Source organism: Battus philenor, unplaced genomic scaffold (genome assembly GCF_028537555.1).
Source record: "Battus philenor isolate CCGP_79_NKW_IND1 unplaced genomic scaffold, ilBatPhil1.0.hap1 SCAF_23, whole genome shotgun sequence".
Classification (NCBI taxonomy): Eukaryota; Metazoa; Arthropoda; class Insecta; order Lepidoptera; family Papilionidae; genus Battus; species Battus philenor.
In genome coordinates, this window is record NW_027181686.1 from 6038130 (window position 1) to 6058813 (window position 20684).

A 20684-nucleotide genomic window follows, 5' to 3' on the forward strand; every position below is an offset into this window, starting at 1 on the left:
AATAAGGCATACTGCCTTAAAAAAACGTATTGATTGCCTGCTACAGCTAATTATAACTGAACAGTAAAACTTATAAAACAGCACTGCTCCCATAATTATTACTAAGTATCTACTGAATTCTCCCATACTCGTATGTACGCCGCGCCCAAGTGTGAATATCACGCACAAGCTACACGCCCATGCAAATTTCAAATACCTATTACAATTATTGTTAATACAGATAAATAATAAAGCACTAGTTTTTTTTATTTTTTATTTCCAATTTGTTATTACATTTATTGTTTGAGGTGACTTAGGTTTCATTACACAAGTTTAATCTTTCCATGGGCATGATTTTACGATGTTAACTTCTTACACGGTTAGATCAAGCTGTAATAATAGAAATGATTAAAAAAAACGGATATTTTTATTAAACCACTAAAAAGTTTTATTGACTTTCAAAATTTTAAAACGTAGTTATAATTTTTTAGGAAAAAGAAATAAATTGAATCAACGTAGATAGAAGAGATAAAATAACAGTTTTTTTTTATTTCCGCGTACTTTATCATTAAACCACTATCATTTGAAAAACTTCATTTACGATAAGATTAATTAATAATGATTACAGACGTCATAACAAGAGTGCGCCTAAAATATCTTACCAAGAATTTGCGTTAGTTTTTTTTTTATTATATCGGCAGTAACGTAATTGATTGACTCGGAGTAAGAGTGAAACTATTTTATTTCACGTTATCCAATATGAAATGTGTCTATAACCAGCACCTATCGAATATAGCCCAGCGTCTATAACGACATAATTGATAGAGGCTTCTGTCAAGTAGTGGACGTCCGGCGACTGAAATATTGATAATATAATAAGGTTAAAACAGTTGAGACAGAAAGAATAGGTCGTTTGAAAGAGATTATATTTTACAGATAAGCGATTGCTTTTGTCAATACATCTATAATACAAATATTATCCGCCAATATCTATTTTATCACTCAATCAATGTATTAAGTGTACTTATGTTTTTATCATTTATCATCAGCGAAATATTAATTACAGAAGCTTAACAGTAGAGCAAAATGATGGAAAAGAGTGTCATATTTTTTTTCATTTTGCTGAATTTTGCGCTTGGTCAGAACACTGGATTATTTGAATTGAACATAATTCATTACAATGATTTTCATGCTCAGTAAGTAATTTTTTTTATTATATACTTAGATGTTTTTGGAAGTCTTCTTATTTTGACTTATTTATTAGATATTTATAGCAGTCATGATTCCAATAAATTTTAGTTCCGAATTTAAAAATGAAGCAAATGTTTATTATTTTTAAGAGTAAATTGTTAAATGTAAAAACGTTTATAAGCGTGACCGTTTAGTTAAAATATTTTTTCCAGCTTCGATGAAATTAGCCCATCGGGAAGTGTATGCAGTCCAACAGAAACGTGCATTGGTGGCTTTGCTCGCTTATACACAGCTGTTAAACAATTGTTAGAGGCTGAACCTGACTCTTTGCTTCTCAATGCCGGGGATACATTCCAAGGTACCATTTGGTACAATTTTCTCAGATGGAATGTGACACAACACTTCATGAACATGCTGCCCCACGACGCCCATGTTTGTATTTTACATATATTTGTCAAATCTTACTATTTTTTGTTGTGTTGGTTTGCTCTTTCGTTTTTATTTAAGATTTAGCAGTTTTTAAGTGTATTTAACACTGTATTTTGTTTTAGTCTGTTTAAGCCTACTGACTTGTTTTATGTTACTTCTTAAAAGAGGTCTTACATTTTAAATTATATTTTAATAACACATCTTGGTAATCGAAACATACTTATCCATCCTATTGGGTGTATGTTCTGGTTACGGTTATTCAAACTATTTGAAAGCCAGGCCTCAAAAGTATTCGGTATAAATATTACGTCTTTTTGACCGGACTGTCATTCCTGCTCAAAAGGAATTTGCAGTATTCGCGAGTTGGAGGTGGTAGAGTGTAGAGGGTGCCTAACCTCTTTTAAAGTAGCGAAGCTTGAAGGCTCCCGGGGTAACCACGGCTGGGGTCGCTTCATATTATTATTTCACCGGATTGGAAAACCGCTGAATTCTTAGATCGCTCGGTTGATTGGACGCTCGGCTTGAGATATCGCTTGTCGATTATGTATATTTAGTATGATCGAGGGTAGGCTTGCGGTATATCATTCGGAACTAATATATAGCTACTTCCGCTATGCAGCAGTAGTTTTGCAATAAAGTGCACCGCCCGCCAGCCCGCTGATAAATGCTCATATGGCAAAGAATGCGAATTACACTACTACCACCGTTAATTCACTCAACACTGTTTCACCCTCCACGGGGCATCCTTAGGAGTAATGTTACACCGACTCGGTGCACGACTACTGCTGCATAGCGGAAGTTGCTATGTATTAGTCCCTTTCTTACTTATGATGGACTTCCGCAAAGTAACACCTGAATCTATTAGATATATTATTCGACCTCGATTCCGACAAGACCGGTGGGTTATCGAATGGCGACGATGATGGTGTTAAGCGCCTGATCTTGTTTTCGTCGTGCCGTCCAGAAACTCTAGTACGGTGTGGCGTTCGAATGCGGGTGTGATTGTATTGTAGGTGGCGGTACCGACAATCAATGAATTTGTGTGTTGAGCAGCAAAGTTTTTTTTTATTCTATTTTTTTTTAAATAATGTAACGAAATCTCTTTAAATATTCATTAATTGAGCAGTATTATTTTTTTTTTAAATCAGGTCCTTGGCAATCACGAGTTTGACCATGGAGTGGAAGGATTACTACCTTACTTAGAACGGCTGAACTCTACAATGTTGGGTGCTAATGTTAATACTACCTTTGAACCCGAGCTCGGGGCGTACGTGAAGAACAGTATGGTGGTTACGCGCAAGGGAAGGAGAATCGGCATCATTGGAGTACTTCTACGTCAGGTATAGTTCTATATATAGTTGAATTAAATCACAACTATAAAATGTATAAAACAAATACAGTGTTATAGAAAGTAGAATATAAATAGAATTAAAAGTATGTCATGAAAGTAACAAGTACTTTTTCAAGCCAAATTTAACAAATCTCGCGTAATATTTTCACCTTAATATTCATTACATAATTTGTCTGCTTTAATTTGAAATGTGAAGTTAATGAAATATTTAAATTTTTATTGAATTTTATATTTATCTGTCAGATGAAATTAATGAGGGATTATTTTTAATATTACTATGTGTATCATGTATATATGTTTTAAACATGTTTTAGTTCTCAGCGCCTATTGGAAAAGTTATAATGGAAGATGAGCTGGAAGCAGTAAATCGGGAAGCCGCGATACTGACGGCACAGGGCGTGGATATCATTATTCTCCTGTCCCACGTCGGCTACACCAGCGATCTGTAAGTACTTGAAAGCAGAAAAACAGCCGAAAATATAATCTATCTTAAAACATATTCAACTTAAGGTGTTCCCTTGTTAAGTCCCGAATAGTAGAGTCTTTATTCGTAAATTTGCCTAATACATTCATTTAATTAATGTCCATAAATTATCATATAATAAATTTATAATGTTAAATCCAATAAAATATTTAAAAGAAATCCCTACATTTTGTTCATAAGATTTTTCAAGTGATAATAAAACTTGGGAAGGAATAAATTGTTATAACTATTCATACAGTATTTTTAAATGTCTTAAAACGAAGGTCTACGACAAATGTACCAGTGTGGTCTTGCGACGCTTAAATATGGTCTCATACGGCTTCATTGGCAAGCTCACAGTTGTTAAACGAGCCATAGAGATAGCTAAGCTATGGATTTCCCTACTAGATACATTCAAGTACGATGAGATCCAACAAAATTGAAAATAATTGGCATGGCCCAATGGATTAGCAAGTAGTACCAGTGGGCAAGCGCAACGTAAGACATCCGAGGTGGACAGGGCAGGTCTTGTTAAGATCGTCCGAAGATGTTATATGCAGGCGGAATGCAATCGGTCTTATTTAAAATCTATAGAGGAGGCATATCTTCCGCTATAAAAGTCTTACGATTCAATTATGGTGATTTACTATTATATTGATGACATTTGTAAAAATGGTAATGAAATTCGATCGATTTTGTTGTGAGCTCTTAGATAAAGTCGAGTTTTGAACTTTTATGGCTTTAAGTTTGGTAGTCATTAAGTATACTTTTAACGCTTTCTCGTCCGCGGTTGACCACTAATTCACGTGATAGAAGAAAGTGGTTGAAGATGAAGCATACAGACGTAATATGTACCTTTCACTCTGACCGTGCAGAGATGTTGTATAGACAAGCCTCATTTTTTTATTTGAACCTGTATGAATAGAAGCTTTTGTGACATCCTTTATTAGACGTACTTAAGTAATTACTGTGAGTAATTCACAATGGAAAATAAAGTAAATAAATGTGTGAAAATATTAGAGACGTTCATATATACGAAATCTTCAAGGTGTACCACAGATGAACATGTATATAATTTTAGTAATAAAGAATTTCTAATCCTAACACTGAAGTTGTATGTTTACAGACAAGATTATCTCCAGTTGATGAAATATTAAGGTTGTGTTTTATTCTAAATTTAAATCATGAAAATAACCTTTACTTTTTCTACGAAATCAATCCTTGAAGTAGTTTTGTGTAGAACTCATCGCTAATGCTTAATTTTCAGAAATTTAGCGCGTCGGATATCACCATCAGTGGACATTATTGTTGGCGGGCATTCTCACACTTTGCTCTATAATGGCGAAGCTCCCGATGGAACCACACCCCTTGGGGAATACCCTACCGTCGTTAACAGAAATGACGGCCACAGAGTAAGTGTCCGAAAATTTGTCATAACCTTATAAATTCAAAAATAACTTTGAAGCTAATTCAATTCTATTCAATTTAGATCCTAATAGTGCAAGCGCACTGCTACACAAGGTATTTGGGCGATATAAAACTGTATATTAACGAACAAGGAGTTATAGAGGCGTGGAAGGGACAACCTGTTTATTTAGGAACGTCAATAGTTCAAGGTAAGTCAAAATCAACGGACAGTAGCGGCATAACTTTTTAATTATTTAATTTTTTTTTTTTGAATATTTAACTTGAAATATTCGAATATCACTTATTTAAATTTCATGTTCCACTCTTATCCCTTAATAAATTGTTTATTCATTGTTCCTATCAGATCCGCGAATACTAAACGAACTTGAACCGTGGAGACAGAAAGTAGACGCTGTAGGGAAGGAGGTATTGGGAAAATCTCTAGTAACACTGAGCCGATCGTGTTTTGCTTCGGAGTGTAACTTAGGCAACTGGGCATGTGATGGATTGCTCGATCAGGTAACATTTAATTCGAAGCTGAGAAACAAGAATAAATTTAAGTATATATTGTACAACTAAACCCTGAAATCACTGTGGTATATAATTTTTGACGGTACAAATTGCAGAAGCAAAGTAATGATGATAATTTCAGCCGTAAGATATCCGTGTCTGGACATTCTAATAGATAATAGATGTTGCGCTTGCCGGTCCGTCTCCACTCGAGGACCTATAGACTCTAGATCCTTTAGTGGAACCTTTAGTAACGTTCGACTCTTTAGATCGATTCATTAAAAATTCTTGGAAAGTACTTGTTTGTCCGAATCCGAATATTAAAAAGAAAATATTATTCAAGGTGATGGTGAGAGCACAAGGGAACGCTTGGAACGATGCTCATGTTTGCTTAATCAACGCTGGAGGATTAAGGATGCGCATAGACCCAGGAGGTGAGAAAGAAGTTCTTAATGTGTGAATTTTATAGTTAACATAAGCCTAAAAGCATGAGCTCAAAATAAAGTTGTCAAATTAATAAAAAGATATACGTTCAATATCCTAGATAATATTATTAGGTACTTACGCAAGTGTGTTAATTCTGAAGAATGATAATGTTATAGCAAGTTAGAGACTCGTTATATATGCAAGCGAATTGCTTAGTGCTGCTTCAGAGTATCGTACTATGTTAATAAAAAATAAAATTGTTCTTTCTTCTTTTTTAGTCTTCTTGTGTTAAACTGTATTTCGGGAAGTATCTTTTATTTCTTTCCTTTTTTTCCTGTTTTCGGTAGTGTGGATCTAGTTGCTGTCCGACCTTTATGATGTCTTTCTTTAGCATTTATGGTCTTACCGGTGGCCTTTTCTAGTCTGGTTGTTTCCGGTTTAGTAGTAGCTTGCATCAGGAGTCGTTTCTGGTAACTTCTTGTCATCTGAATATGGCTAACGCATACCTATTTGAAACTTGCTTGTTTATCTTTCAGTCCCTTAAAGTGGACAGCTTTCATTCCATTGCTCTTTGCTAACTCGAGATTCTGCTCCATGATAGGACAGAAAGATTGCACTAGACAAAAATTTGTATATTCTGGTGGGCTGCCTGATTCTTAAATACGAAGTCGAGTTTTGAGAATGTTGTCTAGCCTTGTCTTATTCTCTTGTCGATCCTATTTTGTTTCTTAGCATCCGTTCAATTATTGTTTTCATTCGTTTATTATGTCCTTCGTGTGAAATTTATTGCCTTTTCTATGGACATATACTCGTATAAAGATAACGAGAAAAGGAATTGCTACGCAACGACCATTATTACATTTCCGCCAAAAACATACAACTCAGAACCCACCTAATCCTAGTTAAAGAAAACTACAAAATGGTTTTAAGTCCAGATAATGCTTCTTGTTCAATTAGTTTTCCTTTATACTTAAAGCAATTAATTAATATTGTTTAATTGTAAAACACGGTAATTCTATAAAGGTTTTCCTTTGACTTCTAACACAGAAAATTAATTTAATCAATCAACAGATGTAACAACAGAAGCTCTTCTGATGTCCATACCTTTTGAAAACTACGTTCAAGTGTATGACCTGCAAGGCAAATATCTACTGGAGGCACTCGAGTTCTCCGTTGGTCCAGTGCAGACTCCAGGCTCTTTCTACAGTCGCCGAATGCTGCAAATTGGCGGTTAGTTAGCAGTCATTATAATTATCATGCTAGCCACTAAACGCCCATTGCAAGGCCGCCTTCCTCAAAGATGACCGGTTTTGTGCTGCCCGCATCGGACTTCATGGAAGATAAATGTTCTTAATTTTAAACGCACTACCAAAGATTATTGGGATGTTGCGATAAAACCAACTGCTCTTTTAAAACTAGTGTCTTAAACAGTAGTTTGAATTAATTCCCTAGAATAATTATTTCTCAACGGCACTCAATATGCTAAGGATGCGCTTTCCGCCAGGCTATAAAATTAAAACTAAAGCAAATATCACGTTTCACGTCTCTTTAAAAAATATTTCCTACGTTGTAATTAAATATCTACGTGGGTTGAAATCGCTGAGTTATGAGTCCTTTTACCTGTTGAAGATCGTTTCATTATTTTTAAATTTTATTATACTTTCATATTACGTGTGTTTTCCTTACGCATTGTTTGGGGGCTAAAGCAATAGGAAACAAACAGAATCAACTATTTCCTTGTGACAAACGTGTACCTTGTAATTTCTAACACAGATAATTGCAGAAGCGTATGTTTTTTATATACAATTTAGTTAAGTAACTTACGACTTCATAGATTTACGTTAATATTAGTCTTAAAAGTTTTAACGGATTACACCGCAGTTTATTTTTACTTTTATGTTTCATTTCAAGTGTTTTGCAACATCCATGGTCCCTTGTAGGACTGCGGTGTCGAACGTTTATATTATTCCGTGGTATCTTCCAATTTATTGAATATATTTGGTCTACGCAGCGAGGGATCGCTGTATCTTGCCGTTACTTATAATATAGCCATCACCTCTTGCAAGCAAGATCCTAATGCAAGATGAGTAACCTGAAACTTTCTGTATAAAGTTATAGACGTTAATTCTGTATGATCACATACCATATTGTTTATTAAAACCAAGTAAGTACACCAAAGTAGCCGTTTCGGAAGTTCTTATTTATTTATGATACAGGTCTGCGTGCTGTGTATAACGCTTCGGCGGCAACAGGCGCGCGCGTTGTATCCGCGAGCGTGCGCTGCATAGACTGCGACGTACCGCGCTACGAACCTCTGGACCCCAACAAAACTTATCGCTTGCTTACTCAGAACTACATCGGCGACGGTGGCGGCGGCTACACGGTGAGAATCTATTATCTTTATAGTTCACATTCGGGGTGCGGAAGACTTTTGTTCATAAACTGAAATTGCATCCCGTATACGTTTTTATTAGTCGATAGGGGTGTCTTGCGGATTGTTTTATTCATTATGAGGCCGCGCAATATCAGTTAATGTCTAATAAGACGTAAACAACGCCCCATGTTTCTACGTCACGCGTGATTTACACCAAGCAATGAATTTCTTGTAAAGCGATTTGTGGGGTTCCCCGCGGCCATTTGGCCTGTCCATTGCTACTACACCTTGCGAACCCGCTGACCGATGCCGTCTACTTACCTTCGTCTACAGATCTAATACCTGTTTCGATCTCGTAGACAGCCCTCTTCATGGCTCGTTGAGCTATTGCAAGCTTTCCAATGAGGCCTGAAGTGTGAGAACACGCTTCGGTGTCCAACGCGTGGATAGAGCATGATAAGTTTACAAGCACATGTAATCTGGTCGATTTTTATGACTTACCTCTTTAGAATTTAAGTATGCATTCATGTGTCAATGGCAAATATTTATAGACGTTTGACTTTGCTGCCGATTTGAGATCAAATGCAGATTTGCCTAAAGCTAATAATTTATTGAGGCTGCTTAAGTAAATTAATAACATATAAAACTTGTGGGAGTTACTTGCGAATAAGCAAGTACTTATCAGTCTTATAGGATTTTTCCGATATAAAAGTGCTTTCCATACTAAGCTATCGATTCAATGTTTGGTTATTATGCATCCTTATATTCCTTATAATATTATAGTAATGTGTTGTTTCAATAATCATCATATCTGTCGATAGAAGCCTACTGCAACGCATGGCGTAATGATCGTTACGATGACCAGTTTTGAGCTGCCCGCATCCAGCGTTATTTAATAAAAACTACAAATTTGAATAACTATTAATTGTTATTACATCTTACAGATGCTATCTCAAAATAGACAAAACTTAGAAAACTTGGAAGTGGACTATGTGATGTTGCAGCGATTCATGAGAAAACAAGGTTTCGTCGTTCAAGATATCGACGGTAGAATACAAATTGTGTACTAAATACATTTGATCCTAAAATAATGAATATTGTTTTAATTTTATTACATGTCATTTACCTCTCCCCGCGTCTCGCGCGGCTTGTGCTTGCTAAGGATGTGAAATTTAAATGTTAACGAGTTGTTGATCCATCTTGTATAATGAATCGCCGAAACACCTTAAATCATAATACATGACCATGTTTTACGAAAATGATAAACGGCTGTTTTGTCACTTTTGTAAAATATGACGATCCCTTGCATTTTTAGTTTAGTATATCAGTGCCATTTAATAACTTGGAATAAGTCATGCAGTTGTTGTTTGTAAAAGTTAAGTTTAAATTACCGTCGTCATTTCAACCGTAGGATGTTCTACTATTGGACTTCCCTATAGATTTCCAACAGGATCGAAAGGTTGTGGTCTGCATTCAACGTCTTCTGACGATCTTTAGATCGTCTGTGCATCTTGTGGGTAGACGTCGTCGTGTTCGTCTCCACTCTATAATCTTTTGGTCCCAAACGGTCAACCGCGTACTGCGCACAATGGAGATGGACACGTGTCTGACCCGAATTTCCACGGGGCACGTGAGATTCTCGGAGTATGTGTATAGGTTTAAGCACAAAAGGAATCCCATGTGCATCTATGACCCTAAGATGTACTAGATTGTGGTGCACGCAGTGGAAATGGGTGGGAGCATTGCTTGCGGCAGCATCGCTTTCGTTTTGGTGGAGGAAGACCGACACCACACTTTCTTGCGATTTCATTGCAGGGTGGTTGGTGATGTAATTAGGCGTACCAAAACCGTGTTGCAAGAAATGTAATATAGGTGAATGCTGTGAAAATGATAGAAAACATGAAGGATGAAAGAGGGAAGAAGGATGAGTGAAAGAGGGTGAAAATAGGAAGGTATATATCCCAGTCCCAAAAACAAGAGAGGCGAAAGAGTATTTAAAAAACATCCTTTAGGTCTTAGCGGCCATCTGCTCTGATCGTTATATGACTTGCCCACTGCCCTTAGCTCGTTAATTCGCCGGGCTTTGTCCGGTTACTTTCGTTGTCTAGGGTCATCCTTATTCTTAATTTAATCTCATTTAGAAATACTGAAAAGAGCCCTCTCCGTGGCTAATTGAGTAGGTTTACTTTTTTATGACTTGCTCTACTATTACTCATACGAGTATGATATTTGCTAGAGCTCTTAGTTCGCTTCGGTGGACGCTCCATGGAGTGATTAGATTCAAGGGTCCCCTCGCAAGGTGTCCTTGACTAGGGCTGTCACTTGTCGATAATACCCGGAAATCATTCTGAAAACTTAAGGGCATCCGAGATCGCCGAACCTCGACTTGGTTGGAAGCTTTTACCTGGCTTACGTTACTACCTCTTTGGAGAGTTAGCGCTGGGAGTAGTGGCGGAAGAAACTTTAGCAACACTTCTATCAAGAATGATTAGCGGTTGGTGAATTGGGTTTGATTTCGAACGTGTTTGAAATGTATTATATGATGTCTTTTTTAATACTATCGCGTCGTCTGGAAAGTTAAGCGCATGTCCCGGTCTCGGGTCGGCGCGGCGTCAGAATGTATTGGGTATGACTGTTTTGTAGGTGGCGGCACCTACATTCAGTGTATTTGTGTTTAACGAAGGTGTCAACTTAATGAATCGATGTCAGTTTTAAAAACTGGATGATCGATGGCAGTTCCATGCCTACGTTACAGATCTACATTATTGATACTATTTTAAATGACTTGGAGATAGTGAATGACACGCAAAGTTCGCGAAATCTAATGAATGCTACAATTATGTCAGTCACGCTATTTTATAGCTAACGTCATTCTTATTTTTAAATATTTTCTTCTAAAATTTTCAATCTTAGTAAATGCCGTTTCTTAGAAGAGGTTGCTACTATATCTCTTTTCAATAACGTTTGAGGGCATAAACAATGCCAATGTAAAATAAAAAAACCGTGTAACAAATAATTGTTTTATTTCAACATACGCATTATATAGGTTTATATTTACAATCCAACAATTATTATAATTTAATATAATATTATTAGCAGGATTAATTCTGAAATAAAAATATTTGCAATAATAAATATTACTTCATAATATTAAGTAGTAAGTTCTCTGATGTACACGATATTAACGCTATGATATCGGTACATAAAAAGAAACGAGGTCAAACTATGGACTATAAATATTACATTGTCTTTTCAGTCAAAACATAAATTTAAAAAATTGCACTATGTAATAGCATTATGTCGTATTATTTAGAGGTGTAGGTTCAATATCTACACCAGTCATATTAAGTTACGCTAATTTGTTATAGATTTATCAACTAAAAATATTTTTCATAAATACTCATTCCATTTATAAATAAGTGAAATTAGAGCATAATACAGATTGTAAGCCAATAATGATTAAATATTATTATTTTTTATAATATTATTGTATTTATGATAGAGTTTCTGAAGAATATCTTCAGAAATTATAAACCAAGTAAGCTGTATATACATAAAGATTAATTAAAATTATATTGTATTAAATAATGTGTGCAGTTATATTCACTCTATCATTTAATAGTATAAATTCAATATTTACTAAATTAAACTGTAGAAAACCCAAAAATTTTATATTTCATTAGAATTGAGACCTAACGAGATATTATAAATGAATAAAATCATATAACAAAGGTTTACGATTAAGTTTGTTAACATTGTGTTAATTCAACTTGAGGCACGTTTACAAACGGCAATTCCTTTTTAAATTCGCTGATGTTTTTAATAAAGTCGGCGTCGTTTTCAGTGGAGTCGCCTATAGGATTGTTTGCGACCAAATAAGTCAGGTTGTAATCCTTTAGCTGTGCGTCGACGACCGCTGTCATGTTGCCGTCCTTCCCGGCCAGATTACCCATCACCTATGTACATAAAAAAATATGAATCAGGGTTATATTATAGCTAATGTTTTTATAACAGCCAACAATGATATTTTTATAATACCTGTACAGAAATTTTCCTGAAGTGAGATTTATTGCCCGTAGAGAAGTGATCGTCGACCCATCCTTTTATATCAGCAACTTTAATTTTTTCAATTGCATCGGCCTGCGAAAATAATCATTAGTATATGCTTTCGCATAAATAAAATTGGTAATGTTATTTATTCACCACTAACTGTTATTCCTGGTATTGTATTAAAAAGTAAAAGTCAATTTTGACCTCTTAAAAATGTACCTCTGAAAATAGTCTTTGGAATTGATATTCTCTGCTCACTATTTCTCGCCAGTTTCGTTCAACCTGTAATATTACAAAAGTATTGTAAAATTAATAGTCAATATTAAATAATTTAAATTTAGTTCATTCATACGTACTTAAAATTGAACCATTGTAGAAAACAGTAAAAAATAGGAGCATTATATGAGGTTAAAAGGGATAGAGATATAAACGAGAGAGAGAGAGAGAGAGAGAGAGAGAGAAAGAGAGATATGAACCAATTGTACTCTCTGGTAGTAGAGTTTAGCTTCGCATTCACGAATAGAAATTCGCCCGGAAATATTTAAATATGGAAGAGGGAGAATGGGAGAGGAAACGTTAAAGGAAAAGAGACAGACGTAGTTATATGAATTACTATTGCTTAAGTTATTTGACGGTTTAGAAGGAAAGAATGATGCAGACAATAGCTGCGGTACGATGTACCTTTTTTTTGCTAAAAACAGCCTAGGCTTTAGTACTAACCAAGTCTACGAGGGTGAATCAAAAAATTCTTGGAATCAATATTGAAAAATGCAAAGATTTAAATAATAATATTTTATTTTTCTACATAATCTCCTTCCAATGCAATGCATTTAGAATAACGCGTTTCTAACTTCCTTATTCCTTGTGAAAAAAAATTATTTTCTTGACTCTCGAAAAAGTCCTCTACGGCAGCTATAACCAACCGCGTCATTATCGTGAAATTTTGTTCCACGAATTTCCTCTTTTAATTTTGGAAATAAGTGAAAATCACTTGGGGCTAAGTCCGGAGAATATGGTGGGTGGTCAAGGGGATTGAAGCCAGCACAGCGGATTGCGTTGAGCGCAACTTCCGATCGATGAGCAGGAGCGTTATCTTGAAGGAACAACACGCCCAACGACAGTTTTCCACGACGTTTTTCTTTAATCGCTTCACGCACTTTCGGGATTAAATTTGCATAATAGGGTCCAGTAATCGTCTGGCCTTTTGGCATGTAATCAATAAAAAGGATTCCTTCACTATCCCAGAACACAGAGGCCATAACTTTGCCAGCGGTAGGAGCAACTCGAAATTTCTTAATGGATGGAGAGGATGGTCGTTTCCAAGACATGCTTTGTCTTTTAGTTTCAGGATCAAAATGGTGGACCCACGTTTCATCCATGGTGACAAGACGACGGCCAAAATTATCCGAATCACGCTGGAACATTTCGAGATTACGCTTGGAAATTTCCAAACGTTGCTTTTTGTTTTCGTCGGTTAACATTCGTGGCACCCATCTTGCAGACACTTTTTTGAACCCCAGTGAATCAATTAAAATGGATTGAACGCTACCAAAAGATATCTTTAGGATCTCAGCTATATGTTTTATAGTCTTTCTTCTGTCTTCCAAAACCAGATTCTCAACCTTTTTGACATTTTCTTCTGTAACGGAGGTTGAAGGCCGCCCAGAACGCGGGTCATCTTTACAGCTTGATCTACCTCTTTTAAATTCAGCCACCCAGTACGCAACCGTAGAATAGGGTACAGCATCACCCCCTAATGTCTGCTGAATGTCCAAAAAAATTTCCTTCATAGACATTTTTTTCAAACAGATATTTTATCACCGCAAGTAACTCACTTTTATCCACAATTTTGACTTTTTAGCAACTCGTTGCACAAAAAAAATTATTACATGCGAACGAACAGACAAAAACAAGTGACAGTCTGCATAAATATAGTGTGATAGACACTCTTTACTTTGAATATCGAACTTGATCCAAAAAGATTTCATATATATGCACTTCTAAGAACTTTTTGATTCACCCTGGTAGATACAATTTTATATATAGCATTATAATTTTATTTGACGTAATCAATGTTGATTTATGGTGCTGGTTATGAAGTTAAAAGATAGATGCATATGTCTGCACGAACCTCTTCCTTGAGCTCATAGTCGATGGTGTGCTTCAGCTGGACGAGTGCGGTGCGTGTGGTGCCAAGCGTGCGCTCATTCAGCCGCTTCATGTGTCGCGCGAACTTCTTGAGGAACGCCTCTATACGTGCGTCCACGTGCTGAACGCTGTCCAATATTAAAATGCAAGTCATATTTACGAGAGTTTTTTTAAGATTTACTTAGGTCTTTTGAACTCTGGTTTACAAATCAAAGAGCAAGTTTAGTTCTTATGAAAAATATATTAGACAGATTCTTAGTTCATATTGAAAACACATGCGTTTATTTATAAAATATTCATTAAATAAAAGCCCTTACCTAAACTTATCAACTTGCGTGTTAACGGTGACAGAGAAGCCAAGTACGCCAAAGGTGTACCGCATCATGCTGAACACGCTGTAACCGAGTTGCTCCTTGGTCCGCAGAGAATCGAACACGGGCTCTTCCATCAGCATCTGACAGTAGCATGTAAGTACACACCGATATAGAATACTACTGCAATACAGTCATGAGTCTCTTAACACAAACCAAATATTGGACCCGAATAATTAGGAATATCTGTAATATAGGCAACAAAGAATATTTATATATATGTATATCGTCGTTTCTGCCCATGTCCAACGCAAGGCATACAGCTTTCCCCAAAAATATCTATGGGGGGGATATAACGTATTCGACACGCTCGGCAAGCGAGTTGGCGTTTACAGTTTGTTATTTATTATAAAATGAGTGCACAAAGTCTAAATTATATAATATTGTATCTCGGGAATCGAACCCGAGACCTACGATCGCAAGTCTCAGTCCTTACCGCTGGACTGCCACCGCTTAACTGCTGTCGATGGGCTAGCATAGTATATATTATTATGTAATTATATATTTTTTTCTATAACATTTACAAACCAGTCAATAATTAAAACACAATATCCATCTTTCTTTTCGCCGGCTCGTCCACCTCAATGTTGCAGGGCAAATAATTACTACAATAAATGCATAGACAAAATAATATCTGTATACAATTTACTCCAGAAATTGCTCGTCTGAAGTGGCAGTCGGCGATATATCGCTCTTGCAACCGAATGGCCGTTGGGGTCGAAAGGTTCCTGTGTGGTAACCACGAGGCAGTAGATGCGGCGTGAATTGGCCGTTCATAAGATGTACCGACAACATAGTCAAGGCTGTGTGAAGTCGCTGGATACGGGTAGCGAATGATTGGTCAACGAAGCGATCTTAGAGGTCTATTAGCTGACATGATAACGATGTTTGTTATATACACGTGAATTGTATCACAAAAATCATGCTCTAATTTTCAGTTGAAAGACACAAGAAAGTGATAATAAACTGTGATAATTTTAAAGGTCGACTAAAAAAACTGTGATATAGATAATTAGGAAACGTAACGATCTCTATTATAACAATTTCTATTAAACTAACACAAATAAATGAAAAGAGCAAAGGTAAATTATAAAAAATGTGTATCTTACAGTTGAATATGAAAATTTAAATGTGAAATCCTGCAGAGAAGGCGATGGAAGTGGGGCGATATAAAAAAAAGGTAAGTAAAGTAAAAAAAAATTGTAAGCAGCAAAAAAGAGATGTGAATGGAAGATTTTAAGAAGCATGAGAAAGTAGCATGACATACGTAAGATGTACAGGACATTTACAAAGAATGAAATAATTATTTCAAATTGATTAAAGAATAATCGATGAATATAATTAGGTAACTAAGATTAAGGAAAACTATAAGTACTGACGTACCATTAAAACTTCCAGAATAGCGGTGTCTTTCGCAGTGGTCGCCTCACCCTGGTAGTAGTTGGTGACGATGCTGTTGGTAGATGTTGGGTTGAGACTTAATACGCGCAGCTTTTTCTCACCGAGAGGCAGCTGGTGCACCCTCAGCTAAACATTAAAAGAACTAATTTTAAATCAATATTAATAACATCAATAAAGTATAAAACCATTTATCCCAAAAAAGGGTTGCGCTAGCGTAATAATGTGAACGTGTCTTAATTTTAACAAATGGCGCCAGATGTCACTATGCTTTGACATTTATGAAGTAGATATACAGAGAATTAGTTGTCAATAAGCGACGGAGCGATAAACACCTTAAGAACGGGAAACTATTGTTACTGTTTATTTGATGAATTTATAGTCTGTTGTTTTAACGCAGCGTGACGTACTACGTCGTTGTGTACGAGACGTTTTTTGGGGCTTTTTGAAATTTTCAAGCTCGTCGTAACAAACCAGGTACCGTACAAGCCCTGAAAGTTAACATTGAAGAAGATATCACCAATTTGGAGCCAGATGTTTTGAGAGCAACAATTCAAAATGACGTAAAACAAATGCAATTAGGCATCAACTCAGACGGTGGCCACTTAAGCAATATATTTTTCCAATTAATGTCATCAACCCATCACTTTCAAATACACATTTAAAAAAAAACTCTTTTTTAACTTATAAAAAAATGGCTACCGGTTCGAGTTATGATATTATTTTTTGGTATAGTCTTTAAGCTTAATCAACGTCTTCAGTAATTTTACATTCAGTAACTAGTTACAGCCATACCTCTGGCATTTCAGATTCAGCTAGCTCCTCCCACTTGATGTTTTTCAGAACGTTTTCCGATATAGCTATCGCAGAATGCCATTCTATGTTACCTTGTATCAAAACCTGAAAATGTCAAACGATTTCCCATTTAAAGTAAATAAGCAGTACTTTTTAATTCGATATCAAATAATTAATTTTTGAAAATAACAATAATATATTACCAACACCTTACTAACATGTATACCTTTGTCTAAATATCACAATTTCACAAATATTTAAGGGATTACTTAAAATTTAGGTAAATCAATTAATTTGTCTCCATAATCTTTAGCCAACATATATTTAGGTAATTATGCATCCGAAAATGCGATCCATGGTCATTGGTGACTCCGAGTATTATCTTAATGTATTCAAGATTAAATTAAGTTACTTATAATACGTGGTAATGCTACCGAAACCCCAGTACCACGATTTAGGCAGCTGATTGGTGGAGGGTGTAATAGCCGTTCCGTTTTGTCAGTGCGCCGTCAACGCTTGAGGCGCGGTGGAGTTCATGTTAGTTTTTCTCCGTCCCCCGCCTCAATGTGCCTCTCCTAAGCCGCTTAACAGAGGTTTCGTTGAGATTATAATTAATGGAACTAATATTACATGAGATGTATGTAATGGATTGAAAATAAAAAACACAAAATGCTCTTGAACTAAATCTATGACACTAAAATAGATGCCTACGATTTATGTGATAACAACGTCGTGAAACCGCCTCCATAGGATAAACTATAAAAGCACTTGCCTGTAAGTACAATTTGCTGAGTAATTGTGAGCTGAAATTTTTCAGTTCTTCAATTGTAATATTGTGTATGACAGCCGCTTTCCCTCGCGGCGATATGTACGGTTCTAGCAATACATCCATTCGTATGTCTCTGTAAAGAAAAAACAAACTAAATTTTTTCTCCTATTTTTTGAACTGACTTTCACTCTCATGTGGCATTTGCACATTATACGGGTTGGCAGGGCGCCGAGGTTAAGCTAGCAAAGCAGCACCACTACGTACTACAATTTGGCCGGATTGGGACGCCGCCGAACTTTTAACTCGCTTCAGCGGTACACCTCTATCCTCGTCGTTTTTGCGACCGATAATTAGCGATCTGACATTCAGCTTCAGATTTATCTAATATTTTATACGAATCGTTCAAATGTATCGGTAAGCGTAAAAATCGATAATGGCTGGACCGATTCGCCTTTACGGTATTTTTTCACCATTTCAACATGGTACGAGGAAGATCCATTTCAACATCGTTCGAGGATGGGAGAGCAAATGTAGAAAATACAAGGATGTAGTAATGACAACATTCCATTTACCATGCAAACCAGGAAGTAAAAAAAATTACTACAACGAAAAATTAAATTACAAAGAAATTATTGACACACCTTCACAAAAGCCTAGTATATTGATTATAAGAAAACATTCTATTAACAATGGTTATACATGAATCATATTATTTTATATACATAACATGAATTATTATTCATATTAAAAATATACAGCGCTCATATTAGTCTATAACTTATTACAAATTATAACTACAATTACTTCATCTATAATTAAAATGTATTATGGAAATGTACATTAAATTGTAAATGATAATTAAAATCAAAACCTAAATATTAAGATTACTATTTAAATTAAAAACACTATTGATGTCAATTACAATCCTAAAAAATATTTTTTCTGATTATCATAGAATTTGGTTAACTCTATATATCAAGTTGGCATCATCATCTATTTTAGCTGGCTCCTGAAACTGCTCTAAAAGCTCCTGGCTAATACATAATTTATATTGTATGTTTTATGTAAGATACTTAAATTTTTAAATATTATTGTCCTTAACATATCTATATTTCCTACGAGAATAACTGTTTTATTGTACTTAAGAATTCTTTCAAACTGGTTTTAAACTAACCTGTAATGATTTATGTATTGGTTTGTGTTTATAAGTTACAATAATAATAAAAAAAAATAAGATTAAAGTTGAGATTTTTATGCCATGTGTTATAGGTTATTTTAAAATATTAGACTACTTTAGGTGAAAAAGATTTGACAGTACAAAGTATTTCGGAGCCGGTGTTTAAATAAAAATAAATCAAATTGATACTTTACTTGGATAGTTTGTGCGGTTTGATGAGCACGTTGTGGTAATTGCGTGCGCGTACCTCGCGGACCGCTTCGAACATCGGCAATGTTAAGGCATCCGTCGATTGACGCATCTCGCGCGTAATGAGCTCCACCAGCAACTAGAACAGTATATATACTTTATCATCATCATTTCAGTGGTATGGTGTCTTTTTAATGGACAACCAAAATCTACTGACGAACTTAGCAAGGTCGACGGCTTACAGCCTTTACAGCTTGTGGATGAACGTTGTACGCTGCATTTGCCAACCGGTGGTCCACTCAAGAACTGTAACAGGTTCCGTACCACGACAATTTTCGAAGATTTTTCATTCAGGTCGCGTGGGGAGTAAACGACCCACACTTTAAAAAGTAAAAAAGTCATTTAAGATGTATGCTCTGCTTTACACTTTTTAAATACTACAAAGTTATAATTAGCAGGAAAAACTTGTAAATTTTAATATGCATTACGTACGAGTAAACGTAATGTGAAAAGTTATCTATATTCGACTCTACAATTCATTTTTTATAAATCATTAGTTTTTCAATGAGAACTGCTAATAGCCTGAACGAAAAGTGCAGCGAGGGTCGTATACGCCCCATATGGCATGGAATGTGTTAAAGTCCCAGCAGCCTACTGCTATACATGCAAGGTGACCTGCCCACCGTTATTTCAATTTGTCAATCCGCTAAGCTATATAAGTTACTTTCGTTCGTCTACAGATTTCCTCATATCTGATTCGATCTCGTAGAAAAAACGATGTAAGCAGGCCGTTTTCAACCGGTCCTATTTACGGGGAAGGCCAATATCCATTAGAAGACGTACTTTGTCCGAAATGATAATTATGATAATGTACAATACCCCTTACGACTAATAAATCATGTGTAAACGTAATGCGACGTTTGCTAATTATATTGTAACATCGCGTAACTATCTCTGACACTGATTTATAACGAAAGATCTCCGAATCTATAATAAAACTTTAATATGAACTCTGAAATAGCATAGATCTCGTAAATACTACCTACAATACAACACAATTTTGTCCAGAAAATTCAACTGAGTATATGATTAAAAATTAAATCTATAATTCTGTGTAATTCTTTTTATTTTATTTATATGTGTATAAAAACAAAGGATATGGTACATACGAAATCTGAGAACGATATAAATATTAAAGATTATACACTTACGTGTAGGTTTTGACTGTACCCGCTAACTTTTAAAACAAGTCCTTTATCCGAAACGTATAGCGAATGCGACAGGTCCGCCATATTAGCGGGATAAACTTCTTCCTTAAAAAATATTATAAAGATTAAAAAATCATATTCATAATATTCTATCAAAAACAGTATATTTTTACACATATTAATCATACATACTTTTAAACCTTGTTGTAGTACATCCGTCCATAAATCGAGGAGACATGATCTGGAAAATATATTGAAGTTTATGTAGTACAACTACTTTCCTCAAACCACAGTACTATTAATTTTATTTGCGGCTTTCTCAAAAATGTTGAGAATAAGCTACGAAAATTATTTAAAAAAAACACGGTCAATGTAAAGTCTTAACCAGTTTTGAAGTTACCCTTACCTAATTTCTAAGGATCATGTGAACATGCAACAGTATATACATT

General features: G+C 35.4%; 2 protein-coding genes across 2 annotated transcripts in view; one reads left to right on the forward strand and one right to left on the reverse strand.

Moving 5' to 3' along the window:
- The first annotated feature begins 1068 nt into the window (after positions 1-1068).
- Positions 1069-9200, forward strand: LOC137924207 (apyrase-like). The gene is made up of 11 exons (XM_068767575.1): positions 1069-1175; positions 1383-1602; positions 2748-2939; positions 3265-3395; positions 4681-4825; positions 4903-5029; positions 5185-5339; positions 5674-5764; positions 6828-6986; positions 7973-8139; positions 9075-9200. The coding sequence occupies exons 1-11, from the start codon at positions 1069-1071 to the stop codon at positions 9198-9200; spliced, it is 1620 nt and encodes a 539-aa protein (XP_068623676.1).
- A 1971-nt stretch (positions 9201-11171) lies between these two features.
- The window catches only part of LOC137923977 (nardilysin-like), a 29265-nt gene continuing 19752 nt past the window's right edge, over positions 11172-20684 (reverse strand). Inside the window, exons 14-24 of the mRNA XM_068767257.1 lie at positions 20428-20476; positions 20239-20340; positions 19033-19166; positions 17665-17794; positions 16893-16997; positions 16083-16226; positions 14646-14782; positions 14312-14456; positions 12400-12462; positions 12169-12270; positions 11172-12086 (exon numbers count right to left, since the gene is read on the reverse strand). Coding sequence (XP_068623358.1) covers positions 11880-12086; positions 12169-12270; positions 12400-12462; positions 14312-14456; positions 14646-14782; positions 16083-16226; positions 16893-16997; positions 17665-17794; positions 19033-19166; positions 20239-20340; positions 20428-20476 — 1318 coding nt within the window. The 3' untranslated portion in view covers positions 11172-11879. The remainder of the gene's footprint in view (positions 12087-12168; positions 12271-12399; positions 12463-14311; positions 14457-14645; positions 14783-16082; positions 16227-16892; positions 16998-17664; positions 17795-19032; positions 19167-20238; positions 20341-20427; positions 20477-20684) is intronic.